This window comes from Melozone crissalis, unplaced genomic scaffold (genome assembly GCF_028551555.1).
Source record: "Melozone crissalis strain CALT ecotype California unplaced genomic scaffold, PUWL_Pcris_2 ptg000002l_1, whole genome shotgun sequence".
Taxonomy (NCBI): Eukaryota; Metazoa; Chordata; class Aves; order Passeriformes; family Passerellidae; genus Melozone; species Melozone crissalis.
In genome coordinates this window covers 16,838,709-16,857,572 of record NW_026535780.1, presented here as the reverse complement: position 1 = coordinate 16,857,572, position 18,864 = coordinate 16,838,709, and the positions used below count along the sequence as shown (strand labels likewise).

The following is an 18,864-nucleotide window of genomic DNA, read 5'->3' as shown; positions in this document are numbered from 1 at the left end:
CTCACTTATTTTTTTTTTAAACTTTTTTTCTAAGCATCCTGGTTTGGGACCCCAGGACAGTAAAGAAAATTTACCACATATGTAATACACAGAAAATGTTCAGGTAAAAATAGGAATGAAATCATGGCTGCTGTAAAGAGGAGGGGTAGCATACCTTTCCTGTCCATCAAGTTCTGAGCAGTTGGCACCCCATAAATCATAGGAAGCACAGGAGTAATTATAGAACTGGAAGCTGATCACTGTAAACATTCAGAAGTAGCTTCTAATAATTGCAAGTTAACGTGAACATGATTAGAACCATGACAGAACTGTGCAGGGCACTTACATGCCCATTTTGCTCTATTCATTAAAACCAGGTTTTCTCGTGAAGTAACAAGCAATATAGTCAATCCAGCACCTTTGTACTAACAGCCTGCTGGTATCATCTGTTTGCTCTCTGTCACAATTAGGTTTAATGCAACAACACTTGGACCACCATGATATGATTATTTTCCCATTGTGCACTAAGTAATGTAGGTAACAACTTCTGCCGTTCTGTTGTCATCTCCTGGCACCCCTTCACTGCTCCACAGCTACTGCCACTTCTATGGTGGGAAATGCCTGGTCACAGAAGGGCAACGTGCATTGAGAACAGATAATGACAACATGTAAAATGGGGCCAGGGGTGTTAATTTCTTCATCCTTGTGGCAGTAGAGAGAGAAAATTCTGTCTCCTCCACCCTTAACAGAAAGAGCTTCTTGGTGAAGCTGTATTTGCCAGACACGTTAATACTGGTCCACAAAGAAATATTTGTTTCCTGCCTCAAAGAAGTTATACCACCAGGACAAATACAATAACACTTCAACCAAAAGTGACATCCTCCTTCCTGCCCAAACATACTAGAACAACTCTGCTACATGCCCAAGAGGAAAAGCTGCTTTTCTAGCATCAGACTATGCTCTGTTCTGCCTACAAGTAGAGAGATACACAGATCCTGAAATTTTTATCCTGCATACACAAATTAGCTTATGGTTCTAATCCCTATTTGATCCTTACAAACCTATTTACCTCAATTATATACATTGCAGAAGGCAAGTTCTACAGGTTAATTACTACAAGTGTAGGAGTGTCGGAACCCAGGACACGCCTCTGGCTGTCCTGGATGGCTCGAGCCCCTGTCTGGGGAGCTCAGAGACTTTGGCACAGAGCCCAGGACACCTGTGACTTTGATTTTGACCCATGGAGAAAATTACCACCTTTATATGAAGAATTACAAGTCAAGAGAGTTTAAGTAGAATAAGTTCATTTGTCAAGGGGTGAAAATAGATTTTTGGGGTATTAGAATGGGGTCCCAAGATGGGAGGAATTTGGGCATGCTTTGTCCTTCTTTTTTCTTCTCCCTAGCCTCCATGTTCTGGGTGATGTTGGCACTTTTGGATTGGTTTAAGGTAGAAACTCACTGTCTAACATAGGTGATAGGTATTGGGAAGTTATGGTAAATATTGTACACATAGTTTTTAGTATAAAAAGATAACACCACCCTGAGGGCAGGTAGTGTGCCTCAACCCAACCGGCCAGACAGATCTGCGGTGGGTCAGAGAAAGAATATTATAGATAAGAAATAATAAACAACCTTGAGGACAAGAACAGAAAAATCTTGACTCCTTATCCAACTGCCAGGCTGAGAAAAAGAGGCTTGTACGTATTTCAGGGTCACTCTGACCAGCAGAGACTCTGAGACAGGAGCACTGATTTTCATCCACATCCTTAAGTTGTCATTACACAGTTTCAAATTCCTGCCATATTCTGCATTTGAGGAAGCATTTTCAGAATACAATGCTCTTTTGAGAAAGCCATACATCTACTAAATAAAGTTACTTAGACTCCAATCTGAAATGATTTAGAACCTAAACATATGGTGATCAGAAAGACAAGGGCCCCTCTATCACTGTCATATTTCATGAAAAATCCCTTCGCCAGGATTTTTCACCTGAGAAGCTGAGAAGCCTCAGAAAAGAAATGTAAACAATAATTATCTGATTGCTTGGAATGTGGTTTGGAGGTTGCTTACCAACAGGTGCATCTTTGATTGGTTTAATTGAATTGTTTTAACTTAATGAGCAATCCCAGTCCAGTCGTGCCGGGACTCTGGTCAGTCACGAATTTTTATTATTCATTCTTTGCTAGACATCTTCTGATGTCTCCTTTCTCTTTCTTTAGTATAGTTTTAGTATATAATTTTCAGTTAATATAATATAATATCATAAAATAATAAATCAGTCTGTCGCATACATCTTTTCATTAAAAATCTTTCCTTAAGATTTTTTCTTCCTGAGAAGCTGAGAGGCCTCAGGAACAAAATGTAAACAATGTTATCTGCTGCTGTGGAATGCAGCAGGTGCATCTGTGATTGGTCTCATGTGCTTGTTTGCAATTAATGGCCAACCACAGCGGAGCTGGCTCGAACAGAGAGTCTGAGGCAGCTGCCTTTGTTACCTTTCTTTTCTATTCTATTCTTAGCCTAGCTAGCTTTCTGAGATGAAACTTTTCCTTCTATTCTTTTTAGTATAGTTTTAATGTAATGTATATCATAAAATAATAAATCAAGCTTTCTGAACATGGAGTCAACATTCTCGTCTCTTCCCTCACCTGAAAACCCCTGTGAACACCGTCCCAATCAGCCTTCTAAGAACTTGGAGTCAATTCTCATCTCTCACTTCGTCCTGGGGACCCTCACAACACCCCTCCGTGTGATTTGAGCGGAAGGCAGTGCTGCAGCGAGCGCAGTTTCCCTGCCGGGCAGGGTTTCTCACCGTGCTGGATGATGCCGTGCTCCAGCAGCCTGCGGCCGAGCTGCTCCGCCTCGCTGCGCGTCGCCGCCTCGCCCTCCTGCACCAGCCACTCCACGAACTCCGACGCCACAAAGCTCCGCTCGTACTTCACTCCTTCCTCCTCCCTGGCTTGCAGAAGGCTGTTTTCAGAACTCATCAGCCTGGCGTGGTGGGGGGGAAAATTGGTTCTTCAGAAAAGCAGTTCCAGATCTATTCTGGCAAATCTCATTTATATCAAGCAAATGCATATGAAGCTTTCACTGACTTACTAAATCTTCCCTCAAGCTATCAATCTACTTAGGAAGTGAATGAAAACTGCTTAGTAAAGAAATTTAGGCTTTATATCCCTGTGTGAAGTTAATGCTTTCTTGTTTTTTCCCCTAAAAGAAAATTAGATTTTTGGGTTTTTCATTTCCCTATTTTGTGTTTAACATTCTCTAAAAGTTACTGCATAATCAGCATTGAAAACAAAATTAGCCTAAAAGCACCAGAATGTAACTAATGTGTTCAAAGCTTCTTAATTAATATTTACAGTTAGCAGGACTATGCCCCAAAGTCATTTACATGACTTTGAAAATTCTCTCCATAAGCTCTAAAACAGCTGCAGGAAAATTCAAGAGAAGGAAAAAAGGTAGTTCCGTCGATTGGGGGCGGATAAATATTGTGCAACCAACATTTGATGATGCAGCTGCAGTCAGCGAGTTGCACGTGAACCTGAACACGTTTTAACATCTGAGACTCACAGTTCTCTGAGCCTCAGCTGGCTCTGTGTAACACCAGTCAGAGGAACATCATGAGATGTCCCGAAATCTCCTAGCAACTGGCATGTGAGTAGCTGAAGGATACTAATAAAACTCTTCTCTATTCAAGATACCTATGCAAATGACACAGTCTTAAAAAAAAAAAAAAAAAAGACTCAATATTTTGTTAATGCAAAAGGCAGTTTTAAAGAAGAAATGAGAATCATTTCTTTGTAATACAGAATTCCACTTTTTGGGGAGAGACTGAGCACCACAGCATCCTTATTAACCTAATATTTTTCATAACTATATTATTTATTGTAGGCTAATAATAGGACTAGTGGTAAGACTTTCAGAGTAATAGTTCAAGAACTGTTTTTTCCATGTAAGAGTAACAGGTCCCCTCCCTTCAACAACTATTTTGAAATAAGGGCACATCTGAACTACAACAGTCATGTTCTGGAAGTGCTGAATCTTTGCCCTTCTGATGAAGGAATTGAAATTCAAATAAATCCATACAAGAGCCATCTGCTTCTTAAACTGACAGCATATCCAGAGATTATAGAATATAACTTCATCTCCTTTGGAAAGCATCAGAAAAATCTGTGCCATAGGAACACAGAGAGAAGTTTCATTTGAAATTACAGTGAAGAGGTTTGACACGGTCCAACCTCTGTTATTTCATCTAAAAGACTCTTCTCTTGACTTCAATGAGCACTAACCTGAGGCCTGAACCTACAGGATCTGACCACCAGGTAGCATATCATCAAACCAGGCCAAGGCTGCTCAGCCACAGCTGTGTCAGTGGTAGCACAAGGAGGTGCTCGTTTGGATGGTGTGTCATTGCCAGAACCTCTAAGCTGAGTAAGAACTGAGAAAGCCACATTAGCTGAAGACAACGTATTGACTCCAGAATTCTTGCAGGCTTCATTATGTTTTAATATTTTAATTTACAAGCATTTTGTTCCACACCATTTTGTCCCACACTCACCACATCTAATACAGACCTACTATGCTCCAAGGGACTATCTTTAAATGTGTCTCGTTCACCAGGCTTTTCCCCCCACAGAAAAGAAATGCAAACCCAAGGCTTGTGTCTTTTTGTACCATCTGCTGCATGGCTACCCAGAAGTGGTTACCCAGGCTCTTCAGGCACCAAATAAAAAATCCTTAGGATTACGTTAATTGTTCTTTGATGAGTCTATAATTAGTTGACTGCCTCATTGAAATCACAGATAGAAAGGTCCTTGAAAAGGCAGTGCTAATGGTTAGATTTTTACAGAGACACAAAAGAAATCTGGAAAAATATCAAGTGGAAAAACACTCAGTTTGACATTTCACACCCTTCTGCATAAGCCCAGAATAGCACTGCAAAGGATTTGGACTTGTGAACAAACAGACACGACAAATTGCCAGTTTAAGAAGCCCAGACACAGCAATCCATGGACTTACGTCACTCACTGAAGTAAATCACTGTAACTCCATGGCTGTCAACAAAACTGTACCAATTTACATCAATCAAAAGCCTGGCCTTTCATTAGGCAGACCTGGAAACTTCCTTTTACTCTTCCATTTTCTCCTTGTTGCAAAAAACCACGAGGCTGCTAATGCCAAAACGTATTATTTGCTAAAACTGGTGTTGTCCTGCATTAAAGGAATGCATTTATCCAAACACCAATATTCAAACTCCTTTTCAAAGGACATCTTTAACCTTGTTTTTATCAAAATAACTATACCAGAGGATAAAAGCAACTCAACCACTGATGAGTTAAACTGAAAGTGATTCCAAGAATGCAGTCTCAAAATTATCTGAAAGATTTCCTGAAATTAAAACCATAAATCTGCACTTCTTTCACTGTGAAATCTGGTTCAAAAATCTCAGTTGATGTCAGCATCATGAAATGACTTAGAGCTCCTGTACATGACTGCACCAGAAACAACAATCTTGTGTGTCTGACCAAACCCTACTGAGAATTGCAAACATCATAAAAATAAGATGCCTGCAACAACTTGATTTTTTTTTAAAGCTACAAAAGGTCCGTGCTGGATTTATAAAAGATTTGCAGGGAGAGTTTTGTTGAACAGGAAACATGTTTATCTCATTCAACCTATCTGGGCAGTCCTGTAGAGCTTGAAAGCAGACACCAACCTTAGATCTTATAAACTATTCAACAATTTCAGACAAGACTGTAGGAAATCCAGTAATTTTCTAACTAATCTCTAGTTATAAACCTGAACCTCAAAGCTTATTCACAGACAGGATTATCAAAATTTGCAACAATGTGCAGGGAATCTGAACTGGTTCATGATTTTCAGTGCAAATAAAGGGAGAATACAATCAGAGACCGATTTTAAATCTTCCAATCCTACAGGTACAGCCACTGAGAACGCCCACAGTGGGTGAAGGGGGTCAAGCACAAGAAAGGAGAGTTCAGGTTCCAAGGAGCTTTGTGGTCATGCAGAAGAGAGATGGGAAAGAGAGCTCCTTAGCAGAGGGATAGTCCTGATGTTCCCATGTCCCAGGGCAGAGAACAAGGCATTTACCCAAAACAGCTGTCTGAAGGTAAGGAACCTGCCTAAGATATCCATGCATCAACCTGTTGATCCTCCTAAAGCATTTGGTTCATTTTACCCACTGAGGGTACAAATTTGCCTGGACTGGTATTGGGTAATGTCTAAAATTTTGGCAAGCACAAACTGCTTTGCCTTCTGAACCTAGTGGTACTCCAGCCCCAATCAGAGAGTGGAAAAGAGCAGAAAATAATTATAATGTCTGTCTTAAACTAGCAAAGCCTAGTGAAGATCAGCAAACTCTACAAAATTAGACACAGATTTTCAAAATGTGTTGGACAGATTTCCTTTGGCATAGCTGCATTTCTCTTGCAATCAGGCCCATAGGCATTTTGATAAACAAGTTGAATGTGCTGGTAAATGACTTAATGTTTGTGCACGAATACTTTTCTCTGGTTGCTGCCATTTAGTAATTATTTTAATAGCACTGAATTAATATTTTCTTTCTCAAGACTATCAGCAAACTGATACCACAGATATATTACACAATCACATATTTCACTGCAGAGCTCTTCCTGACTTTCAGCATTAGATTTTGAGTTCAAAGTGCATCCAGTGAAATTGTGGTGTTGCTAATAAAAGTGCATAGGCAAGGGAACTAACAAAAGCTGAAATCTCTGTACAGGGGATTTGCTAAAATAAACAAAGTGAAGCCCAGATAGCCCAGATATGCCTTCTTATCTCCCATGAATACAACATACTTCCGATGATCCATGGAGAATTTTGACTACCTTTGACTGTCACATACTGGTTTTGAAATGACAGGTATTTTTAATTTATACTATATTGAGCACTCAGGGCTGTTTTTAAAAGTTTCTGAACCCTTCAAATATGTTGCCTAGGAGCAAGCACCTCATAAGGATGCAGTTATATTCAGATACTCCTTTGCCAGGTAGGTGCTCCTTTGCCAAGATAGGAAAACTCTCTACAGTTATGAATGTTTTCCTTCTACTACAGAGTTAGACAGACTGGATCACAGACATTGGTTTGGGGATATTTCTCCATTCAGAGAAATGGTGATGGAAGCAAAGTTCTTTCTACTATGGCTCCTTACATTCACAAGATTGATACCAGCCTTGCCAACAAAATATTATTTTTCTTATGGATAATTGAAATAGAAATATAGACTAAAAAAAGAACTGTATACACTCTAATCTGCTTTTCAGACTATGGGTCAGGCTTGCAGACACTGCATGTTTACTGAGTGTAAAGAGCAAATGCTGTGCTTAGTAAGACACAGAAGAGTTTGAAGGTAGCTGATTCATCTCACCTGTCCCAGAGCATAGAATGGAGGATTTTCTCCAGTGATACATTCTCTTCTGTCTTGTACAATTTATTACATTTTCCCTTTAAATAGTCACAGTCACTCTGTCTTGGGGAATTCTATATGATGGGTGTAACAAAAGGAGTGGCATTTACAAGTATTTGTTTATATTTTGGGTTCACTGTTCTTTCACCAAACTGATCTTCAGAGCCAGCTAACCTTGAAAATAATATTTATTATCAGCTTTTAAACTTGTGAGCTTCCTGAGTTCTTTCTTAGAAGGAAACAAATTTCCTTCATCGGGAAAACACAGCATCTCTTCTGGCTGCTGCACACTTCTGCTCCAAGCAAGCAGAAGGGTGGGTGGTATTCAGTCTAGTGCAATACTTCAAGCTTTTTGGTAAATAACACATCACAACTTTTGCATTAATTTGTAGCATATGCCAATATCCATTTTCTTCTCTCTGCTTGAAAGTACCATGTCAGAATCTCTACATCCTGAATAAAAATGTCTTTAATTTAATATTAGGAAGTATGGTTATGATACCTAGTTACTTGATGGAAGTAATCCAGTGGGATATTTGTATCTCAGTAAAACAATCTGTTTAAATTAGGTAATCAGATGCTCTTGGTTGGGTTAATGGTTTTTTGAAATTGCTTTTAACATAACTTTTCTGATGTTGAAACTTTGCAGACTGGAACACTGAAGATTCATCTCACCTGTGATTTAAAAGCATACCTCCCTGTGAAGATATGGAGTCTCCACAGACATGTAGCTGCTTGTTCAATGAAGTTTTAGGAATTATAATTATGCTTTTACATATAAAATATTTCTGTAATTATTTGAATCATTTTGACAAATAATTCTGTAATTATTTTTACAGAATAGATTTCAAGGGCTTCAATTCACATTGAATTCTCATATAGGATGTATTTACAATCTGGGGCTCAGATTTTAAACAAAATGCCTCAAGTGAATATGGTAGAAAAGCAAAAGAAAAATAAGAGAGGGAAGGATGCCCAACTGAAGTAATGGAATTTCCCAGACCCATTCCTGCATGCATTGAAAGCCTCTGATGCTTCAAAAATAAATTAACAGATATCATTTGCCTCACGTGGCACTATTATCAACATATTAGGAATACTGAATGCAACATACTTTTCATACAGTCTTTGTCCTCTCATGAACACCTTCACCTCATTGTCCAGTGGAAACGTCCCGTCATCTTTCCTGAAGCGGTAGAACAGTTTGACATCCTTGAATTCTTTATGTTCATCACAGACTGAAACATAAAATAATTAAACAAAAAAAAAATTTTCACATACTTGGTAAGTAGCTTGGTAAGAGGATCCATTTAGCAGGCACCACTGCTAAGCTTCAAAGCAAGCATGTGCTGTCTCAGCACACAGCTTTACTCCATTCTAATGAAAGGCTGAAGAAAACATTGAGAGGTAACCAAATTTCTTGGCAAGGGGGAGAAGTGTCCATCAGTTTTGTGAGTATTACTGCAAACATTAAGAACAAAAAAGCGTCCCTCCACTACATACCCAGAAAACCTTTTGATGAAAACAATCTGGTGTCCTGTTCGTTTAAAAGGCCACCAGACTAGAATGCCCAATAATTTAAGGTTTGCCAAACTTTAAGTTATTCCTATCAGTTAGCAGTGCTGTAGGAAACCTGAGACTTCCTAAAGAAACAGTTAAAACCAAAGCCTTCTGCCTTCTTAAAACTGTCTCAATTGCTTTGCCGTGCCAGCTAGCAAATGGTAGGTACAACATGGGCACACCAAGAAATGCCAGATTAGGTTTGTAGAACCACAGCTGATCATGGGCTCCTGTAAATGCAGAACAGAGCCCCATCAAGGGCATAAACCTATGGGAAAGCTATCCCAAGCAAGATGCTCCTAGCACAGCTGTCAACCCACATACATGGGGAACCTTCTGCACCACAGAAGCAGGAACTGGTGTCCCTTCACTTGACAGGGCACTTGAAAGAATGTTCTAAGCATCCTGCAGAACCTGACAGAATCTCTCTGAATTTACCTGCCCAAGCTCTCTTCACAAAGTATTTTGTTAGAGTGTAATACATGAACATTTTCAAGAAACACTTGTTACATTTCTAATATCTAGACACACATATATATATAAAATTTCTTCTACAGTTTTCAGTTGGATGGTAGGGCAGAAAATGCTTGAAGGTTGTTAGAGCTTTCAACAAGCATTCAGCAATAAAATATCTATTGCTCAATTAAATTAAGTCACTCAGGCATCCACGCAACTCTTCACTGGCATTTTCTCCATAGAGGATTAAATAGACAGATTTGAATACCCTATAATTACTTTATTCTTTAACTATCTACCGTGAGTCCCAGTTTCCATAACAACCTAGAATTTTCATTTAATAGCTGAGCAGAAGCTGTAGAAGTGGCACTCATTCAATATGTGCATTTCTGACTTTAATTAAGGTGTTGTTCATGTACTACTGACAGCAGCAGCATTGCTGCACATACAGTGACCTCTGCATAAAGTCAACATTCGACTGTTCATAGTCACTCAGTTTTCTCTTTAAAAAGAAACAAATGGTACATTTGCCATTCTGAAATGGGTAATACTAAAGGCTTGGAATGGAGGCCTTGGATCTTCTTTGCTCATGTGCTTCCCAGCCTCTTTGTGCCCCCAAAAGGCAACTAAATGCTACCAGTGAATTGGAAGTCTTTCCATCAGCATAAATTGTTATTCAAGAAGCTGAAAGGAGCAGATCTCAAATAGACAACAAGTTTAGGAGAAAATTAATCAGGGCACAGCCAGACCACTAACTTTCTTGCAGCTGTACCAGCACTAATGTTTGTGCAGCTGCTGTGAGGGCCAGGGCCAGGGAACTAATCCACGTGAGAAAAATGATTTTTTTTTTTTTTTTGCTGGCTGAATTTTCAGATGGGTTTTTCAGCTGGAGAACTGTGCTCTTAGGAGCAGGGAAATGAGAGCTGCAGGAAAGGGGGGATATGATCCAGCTGGGGCTGCTCTGGAGACACATCACAGTCTCCAATAAGTTTCCCCCCTGCCATGGGGAACATCACACCTCTTCAGGCTCTCATCTCCTTCAGGACACAGGTGACCTTGTACAACAGCACAGTTCAAGAGATGCTCCATACCTGGCAGGGAAAGGATCCTACCTGTCCTACACTTGGCTGAAGAGCAGGACTGGGATTTCCCTTTGTCTCACAGCAGTCAATAAATTGAGCTTAGAACTTTTCAGCAGGTAATACTGCACTTACCATGGTGGATAATGCTGTGATCCAGTAATTTCTGCACCAGTTTAATGGCTGTCTCCCTGTCAGAGGCCTCTTTGTGGTCGATCAGCCAGTCAATCAGCTCTTTGGCAACGAAGCAGTTCGGGTACGTTTTGAGGTGGTGTCGCCGATCCTTGATGACCTTTTCCTCGTGCAGTCGGAGCCTGGGGGTCAAATCACCGTGTAAGGATCATTTGCAAAGAGCCTCTGTGGCAGCAAGAGTGGGATGAGAGCAGAGCAGTGGCACCCACACCCTCCTCACAGCACGGACTTTGCAGGTGTTGGGCAGAAAAGTCACACATCCAGTGCTGGCATCTCACAACCAGGGAACCCACAGCACCCATTTGTTACAACTTTAAACCCCATAATTGGAAAAATTTGTTTTCTGCTCAGTGGAAAAGTTTAAAAAACTCAAGAACAGCACAGCATATTTCCTCCATTAAAATACTTCCCATAGGTCAATTAAACTGTCAATAATTTGGAATTAATTTTCCCACATTACCACTAATGTGTTCCATATTATTTTATAGTATTGCTGCTGTAGATTTTTTTAAATCTCATTAGTTTTTGCAGCAGTAGCTTCTTGCTTGGTTGCATAACTGCATTTTGCCTCCAACTGCACAACAAGGATAGCACTTGTGATTTAAAATTCAGGTGTGAAGCTGCTCCAACACAGTGTAATCTATCATTAAAAAGTTGCCTCCTACTCCAAATAAAGGAAACTGATTTCTCGCTTAGGCATCTGTTCACAAATGCTCTCTGCAAAATCTCTCTCATCATCCTGAAAGCAAGTTGGTTGAGGTGCTTGAGTCACAATGCAAGATCCTGATTAAAGTAATACCATGAAGTTTTAGGGTTCAGCATCTTTATGTTTAGTCATTTTTTCCCAAATAAACAAAATAAGCAACATTATCAATAAATTAGCAGATAGAAATTTTAAAGCTGTTTGAAGTTTTATGCTTTCTTGTTCCATTTTAATGAATCATATGAGAAAATCTGGTTTTCTAATGCCTATAGAACAGTTCTGCGTAAAGTGCAGAAATGATAATGCTTGCGCTCCTATCAAAACCAGAAACATTGCTGTTCATTTCCAAGTGGCCAATGTCCTACCTTGTAAACACTCTCACTGACTGCAGAGTCGTGACTAATGCTATAATAACTGTAGGAGGTACAAGGGTAATAGCACAGAAAGGTGTTGACATGAGCCTCAAGAAGCATAGAGCAGGAGTATGAGAAATTTTCATCTCAATAAAATTCCAGTATGAAACAATAATTTCTCTTTGAAATCATAAAAAGGGAAAATATTTGGCTGAAATCAATGAAGGAAATTTATTAGGGCATCAGACAAGATTAATGTAGGCTTCTGCCTAAAAATAGTAGGAAAGCAATGCTTTGTTCTGCAGCATTTAGCCTTGAAGTACACTGGAATTGCCAATCTGGGATGTGAATTCAAAGCCAGATTTGCAAACATCATTTATAAAAAACCAAGACTTTTATATTAAAAATACTGTTAAATCAGATTAGTATTCTGGAAAGAAATGCTGATAAATATCCCACAGATTGTGAAATTCTCTGAGCTAAAATACTTTTGCTTAAAGCATATTTTCCAGATGTGCTCTAACAGCTGTCACTATGCTTGGAAAGAAAAGCATTCACAGTTTTAATTATAAAACATGCAATTATCAGTATGTCTGATGGAGCTTTATAATTAAAATACATTCCAGGTTCTGTTAATGTTCATCTGGTCTTATGTCACACCTGCAAGAACAAAACTAGAAAAAGAGTGTATCACACAAAGGCAGACAGCCCAATCCAGCTTTCAGTCAGCAGTGTAAGTCTGAATGGATGGAGCTCATCTGGCACAAGAGGAAAAGCCCCTTCTACAAAATTCTTTGTCCACATGTTGCATAGGAGCATAGGACTGGGCTGACATTTCACAAACATGCCAGTAGCCAAGAGCCCCAGAAATGAGTGTTTATGTCTTAAATTCCAGCTGCAGGCTCTCCTGCAGTTGGTGGGCTTAATAAGTATTTCAATTCCTCTGTCATATCAAAAGACAGAGGTTCCCACTACAATCTTTTGCCTCACTCAGAAAAAGGGTCCCTCTCTACACCTTTTTGTCTATATTTATAAAACTCATAGGCATTTCATTATCTGAATTATTTCCACTCTCTCGCTAAAGTGGATCCAAATTTGCTAAGAGGATTCAAAATCATTAAGTCAAAGAAAACATGACCACGTAACCTTTAAAAAACCTGAATTTCCACGTGAATGTGTGAATTTCCCCTGCAGTCTATGCCAATTATGTCCATACTGACTTATGTCCAGGCTTATTTTTTTGGAATAACACAAAAGGAATTCAGATTTTCTCTCTGGTGGTGTGCACTGTTTTCTTTGTCAAGGCTCCCTCACTTCTACAAATCTGCTAAAAATCAAACTCTATGGAGGAGAAGTAGCTCAATAAATTGACACTGTACATGGTTTAAATTACAAATATAGAAGCCTCAGGTAAAGTTATTGAGTATATATTGCAGTGTGCTAATCAAAGGTTCAGGTAGGAATTCAAAAAATGTGTCTGTGCTCAGAGGTGTTTTTCAGAAGCCAAGTCAAATGGAATAAAAAGGAATAAAATGTACCAGTGCATACAATTATACAGTGGAACCAATACTCAAGGGAAGTGGTAAATTCTTTATCCCTTGGCACTGAGAAGCAGGCTTCTCACCCGAAGTCCTTGATGTTTTCCCTTTAAGTAATGTTAATCACTTTCTGTCAGCTAGTCTGCATGATGACTGGAAAACACCTAACTTAGCATCAAACACATTTTTCTCACTAGAAGAAGTTTTTCTCAAGAGCTGTTCAAAAGAATTAGCTGACTGACAAACCCTGACCAGTTTGAGAGGAGAAGGGGGAGAAGACAGGCAAACAACAAGGGGTGATAGGGGGACACCTTGATTCAACAAGCCTTTGAAATACTGACCCACTTTCTGCAACTTAATAGCTTAACACCAGAAACCAATTTTGTGTGTACTATTACCTCACCCATATATAATTCCTTATATTATTCAAGATCACCTGCCAGATTTTGCATGTGAGGCTACAGTCTGCCCTACCTGAGGAAAACATCATGAGTGAGATCCAGAGCATTTGAGCAATTGCCTGTGAAGCTCAACAGGCATATGCAAGCCTTTAATATTTACAAATTTATATCCATGGCCCTTACTCATGCTTACAACAAATAAAGGCTGTATTTGCAAGCATGCATGCCAGAACAGTTTTCCTGGGGGCTTGTCTAAACAGGATTTGCTCCTGACAATCTGTAGGGACTCTTGCTGCAAACAGAAGTGTCTTCCTCCTACACAGCATGGAACAGGGTAACTTGGAACACACTGCTCCTACTTTGCAGTAAATGTGTTCAGAGCTTTCTGGAACAATGTTATTTGTTCAGATACCACTAGGCGGTTTCATGATAATGGAAACATCTAAATTTTTGCCCAGAAATGAAGAATGACACATAACTTGGGATGAAATTGCTCTTGCAGCTACATGAAACTTGCATTTTGGCTTTCACCCATGGGGGCATTTTTATTTCCACCAGAGGCATTATGCATTCTGAAGTTCCTTGCCTCTTTTCTGAACCAGTGGGGAAGGATTTATGAGACAGTGCCTGCACAATTAGCTTTCCTTTCCAACCCCAGAAAAGGCCAACATGCTGGATGAATACATATCATTAACTGAACCACAGTCCAAATATCTCACCCAGCTACTTCCCTCTATTAAGTCTAGTAGTTTGTGCTTGGCTAACATAGATCTTACAATGCATTATCCAATCTTGAGTTCTACAAGTGAAAAAAACTCAAAAACTTCCTGCTCTCCCAGGTAATTTTATGAATAATTAATCTGCCAGTTCCTACATCCTATATAGTCCCTATGCTTGTCCTAGCAGAGCTCAAAAATGTGCAAGGAACAGGTCCCTGACACTCTAAATAAACAACATGGTATGAAAACTTTCATAATGTGCTCCACCCTTTCACATCTTTCAGCCTTCCTGAGACAATCACACACATGAAATGTGCATATAATAGAACCATAAAATCGCAGACACACAAACAGTTTGGGCTGAAAAGGACCTTTGAAGGTCATCTGGTCCAACATGAGCAGGGACATCTTCCATTATATCAACTTGCTCAGAACCCCTCTACGCTGACCTTGAATGTTTCCAGGGATGGGGTATCTGCCACCTCTCTGGGCAACCTGTTCCAGGATTTCACCACCCTCATTGGGAAAAATTTCTTCCTTATATCTAGTCTGAATTTACCTCTTCTAATTTAAACCATTACCCCTGTCCTATTGCAACAAGCCCTACTAAAAAGTTGATCCCCATCATTCTTCTAAGCCCCTTTTAAATATTGAAAGGCCACAATAAGGTCTCTTCCCCAGGCTGCGCAGCCCCAACACTCTCAGTCTGTGTTTCTGTTTTTACAATGGGTGCTCTATCTCTTTAATCATCTTCAGGGTTCTTCCCTGGACCAGCTCCAACAGGTCCATGTCCTTCCTGTGCTGAGGACCCCACAGATGGACACAGCACTCCAGGTGGGGTCCCACCAGAGGGGAGTAGAGGGGCAGAATCAATTCCCCCAAACTGCTGCCCACAATGCTTTGGATGAAACAATGTGTTTTTTAATGGAAGAACAGAACACCAGTGAGGAGATCACTTAAAATAGAAATCCCTATCAGAATTTACTAATTATTGAACAATACACACTGATGATGTAATTAGTCACAGCACAATGCACGTCCTGCCTCAGCATGCTCAACTGCTGCTGAGGAGTTCTGGCATGCTCATGGGTTACTGCTGGTGTGTTACACCTTGCATAGCACCCTTGGCTGCAGTGACTATCCCAGACTGAGCACTGCCAGGCAGCATTCATTGAACTACTACAATTGTATCAAATTTGGGTAAACTGAACAAAACTGTATTAGATCCCTTGAAAATAAGCAGCTATATGCAGAGAGGCAAAGCCCTGCACGTGGTTTCTGCCATCTTAAAATTCTTTCCTAAGTTTCATGTACATACGAAACTTCTGTAAGAGAAGGATTTACTTATTTCCAAGGAAAACTAGTCGTGATGTCCTTTGTGAGAAACATACATGGACAAAAGAAGCATCTTGCCAAAGATCAGGACAATTCATGGTGGCCAAAGAGCACAGATTTTTCACACCTCTTCTCAAGGGACATCTGACATTCTCCACTGGTAGGTAGAATTCCCCCTTTCTTTTTGAAATAGAACAGTTTTGTATTCTCACAGAGGTCACAAAGTTTGGTGTTTCTAACATAAGCATATGACCTGTTGACAGGATGGTAGAAAGGCATCTTACTAAAAAATCACATTTTCCAAAGCATCTCAGTGACTTAGAAGCAGAAGTCCCACTGAACTTCAAAACTTACAAGTCAGTTACACACCTGATTCTTTACAAAATAAATGAGTATATGGTGGCATTTGTGTATATACACACACCCAGGAAAAAACTACTTAAAATGTCCTTTATACTAAACTTTTGCTTTTGCACTGTCAGCAAAAAAATAAAATAGGTCAGTGAGGATATGAACTTTGTACACAGAAGCAATCCTGAAGGTACTCTGTGAATGCAGTGTGTGTTGCTGGGACAAGCATTTCCAGCTGGGCTTGCCAAGTCTCAGCTGAAGTGTCAGCGTTTCAAGGCTGCCTGTTCCTCTTTCTATTTATGCTTCAGCTCTGCAATCACTTCATTCTGTTACTTGATATTCACAGGAGCTAAATTACCCTTTAAAACATGGGGTCTTACTGGAAATAGGATGAAGATATTTCTGGTTTTGGTAGCTGTAGCAGAGCAGGAATTCTGCCATTTCAAATACCTTAGGAAAGAGTGTTTTCAAAGCAGCTCCTGATAGCAGTTCACATCACTGTGATAAGCTCCCCTTTTTTGCCCACAGCCATGTATGCAGTCAAAGTGAGAAGATGCCAGAACACAGAGCCATAAACCATCTCTTGGTGCACTGCAGAGGAAATCCTAAAGCTTCCAAAGAAATGACAGTTCACCAGTGTCCCTGTGGCTTTAAATAAAATATTGTGGCTGCCTCTTTTATGAAGTCTTTTTTAATACATTCAGAAAGTACTAAGGCCACTAAGCTTGCAACCAAAGGTGCACAAGGACATCCTCAATGCTCATAATATCTTACTAACACTGTCAGGGATCAAAGCAAACTCTGGGGAACAGACACAGGCATTGCTCACGGTCTGGGGTGAAATCAACGTGATGTCTCTCAGAGACTCTCTTTCAGCCCACAAATTCAGGCCAGAAATTCAGAGCCACAGCCTCCAGAGTACCCCAGACTGCAGAAGAAATTAAATCTGTTTATTTGTATTGATCTGTCATAAAACTAGAGATCCCTTGTAAAACCTACAGAAGCTGTGAAGTGACTAATCTCCCTGCCTGCCAAGCCATTTCACTTGCATTTCACTTTAAAGTAAAATGTGTTCAAACATTAATATTATATCTAACTGCCTGTGCACTTGAACCTTGAGAGAAAGTCTTGCTGGAAAGCATAAAACTGGGGTTTATAAATAGGAAAACACAGAATACAGGCAATTTTTTTTCACCTGCCCCTAGTCTTGCAAGGAAAGCAGAAGACTGCCTGTCTCAGTCAGGCTGCTCACTTTTGCGGCTGAAGCTGTCACAACTCAGCAAATCACAGCCCTCCCTCTCTAAATGGAAGTCAGACATAATTGTGCTTCTCACTCAGTTATGGATGAGCTGGGATGCACCACAGGACAAATGCATGCAGGCCAACCTCTATGGGATAGTACTGTGTGGATGGATCCCCAAAAGAACTGATGTACTTTTCACTCAAAACCAAGCCATCTTTGCTAATATCAATCAACTAGGTTTTGTATCCACATTAATTTTCTGTGTCTCCATTACATGGATATTCTTAGGCTTATTAAATCAATGTGTACTGTGAGGATTAATTTTTGCAAGGATATTTCCCCAAATCTAAACTAAGTCCACCAAAATTTCAAAGTACAGACCAAAAAACATAGCAGAACTGTTATTACAGATGTCCTATAGCTGGATTAACATGGTAATAAGCTCACCAGCTCTTGTTGACTTATGCAAAAATACCTCTCAATAAAGGAATTATTTTATGGATAGCAAACTCAGGAAGACGCAGTAAGGTCTCAAGGGAGGCCAGTGAAAATCAATTAAATTTGTGTCAGGGAATGCAGGCCTGTTATCTCAGTAACATGGCTGGAAAAAGAGAATGTTCCTTTGAAATGCTAAATGGGCTAAACAGGGAAAATACAAGTCAGAGAGCCCAAATTCTACTGCTACAGATATTTCTTCTAGCACTGCCATTCAGGAACCTGGAGAGACAGACCTGCAGCTGGGAAAGAGGAGGCTCAGCTACAGGCCTGCATCACTGGAGTCAAGAAGAGGGGCTGCCCCAAGGACGCAAACAGCTGGGGGTACCAGAAAGCCCTGCTGTGTGACAACTCCTCTCCTGGATGCACCTTGCATGCCATGGGGGTAGGGGAACCAAAATAGTTACAGGCTGAGGTCCCTTGTGCAGCAAGGCTGACACCTCTTTTACCCAGAGGGCAAAGCTGACTTTAACCTTGGTAGGCACTTGCACTGTGAGCCGAAAGTTTCAGAGCACCTGAGAAACAAGAACACTCATCCCTCAGCACGTCTGGGGAAGAGCAAATCTGTAATGACCAGAATGCAGCAGTATTGAACAAGCCTGGAGTGCAAACAGCAAAAGGGCTTGTCATGTGCCAGAGATAACCCAACAAATCCATGGGAGAACTGAAATCAGTCAAGTGCCTAATCTTGAGCGCAGTTTGGTATTTCTCCCACCCTTGTCAATAAGTGACAAATAGTTTTGCTGGGACATTATATGGGTAACTCTGAGCTCAAAGTCCTCCCAGGAATGGCTGCTCTCAGCCTGAGAACCACAGACCTGCAGGAGATTTTCTCCCTGATATTCTGCACTTCTCAGAGGAGCACCAACTGTTTGGACTTCTTTCAGTGGTCCTTGGCAACCCTGCTGAAGGCAAGAATAAAAAACCTGCCTTCATCATTAATAAAGTGTCATACTGCAGTAATATCTCAATTGCTTTTCACAATTGTTTTTCATCTCCACACAAAAG

At 40.2% G+C, this 18,864-nt stretch overlaps 1 protein-coding gene across 2 annotated transcripts in view; it reads right to left on the bottom strand.

Moving 5' to 3' along the window:
* Positions 1 to 18,864, bottom strand: part of DEPTOR (DEP domain containing MTOR interacting protein) — a 77,913-nt gene that overhangs the window by 41,932 nt on the left and 17,117 nt on the right. For both annotated transcript variants that reach the window (XM_054270152.1, XM_054270081.1), the window contains 3 exons: positions 10,662 to 10,840; positions 8,546 to 8,669; positions 2,794 to 2,972 (listed from right to left, as the gene is read on the bottom strand). In XM_054270152.1, the coding sequence (XP_054126127.1) occupies positions 2,794 to 2,972; positions 8,546 to 8,669; positions 10,662 to 10,840 (482 nt within the window). The remainder of the gene's footprint in view (positions 1 to 2,793; positions 2,973 to 8,545; positions 8,670 to 10,661; positions 10,841 to 18,864) is intronic.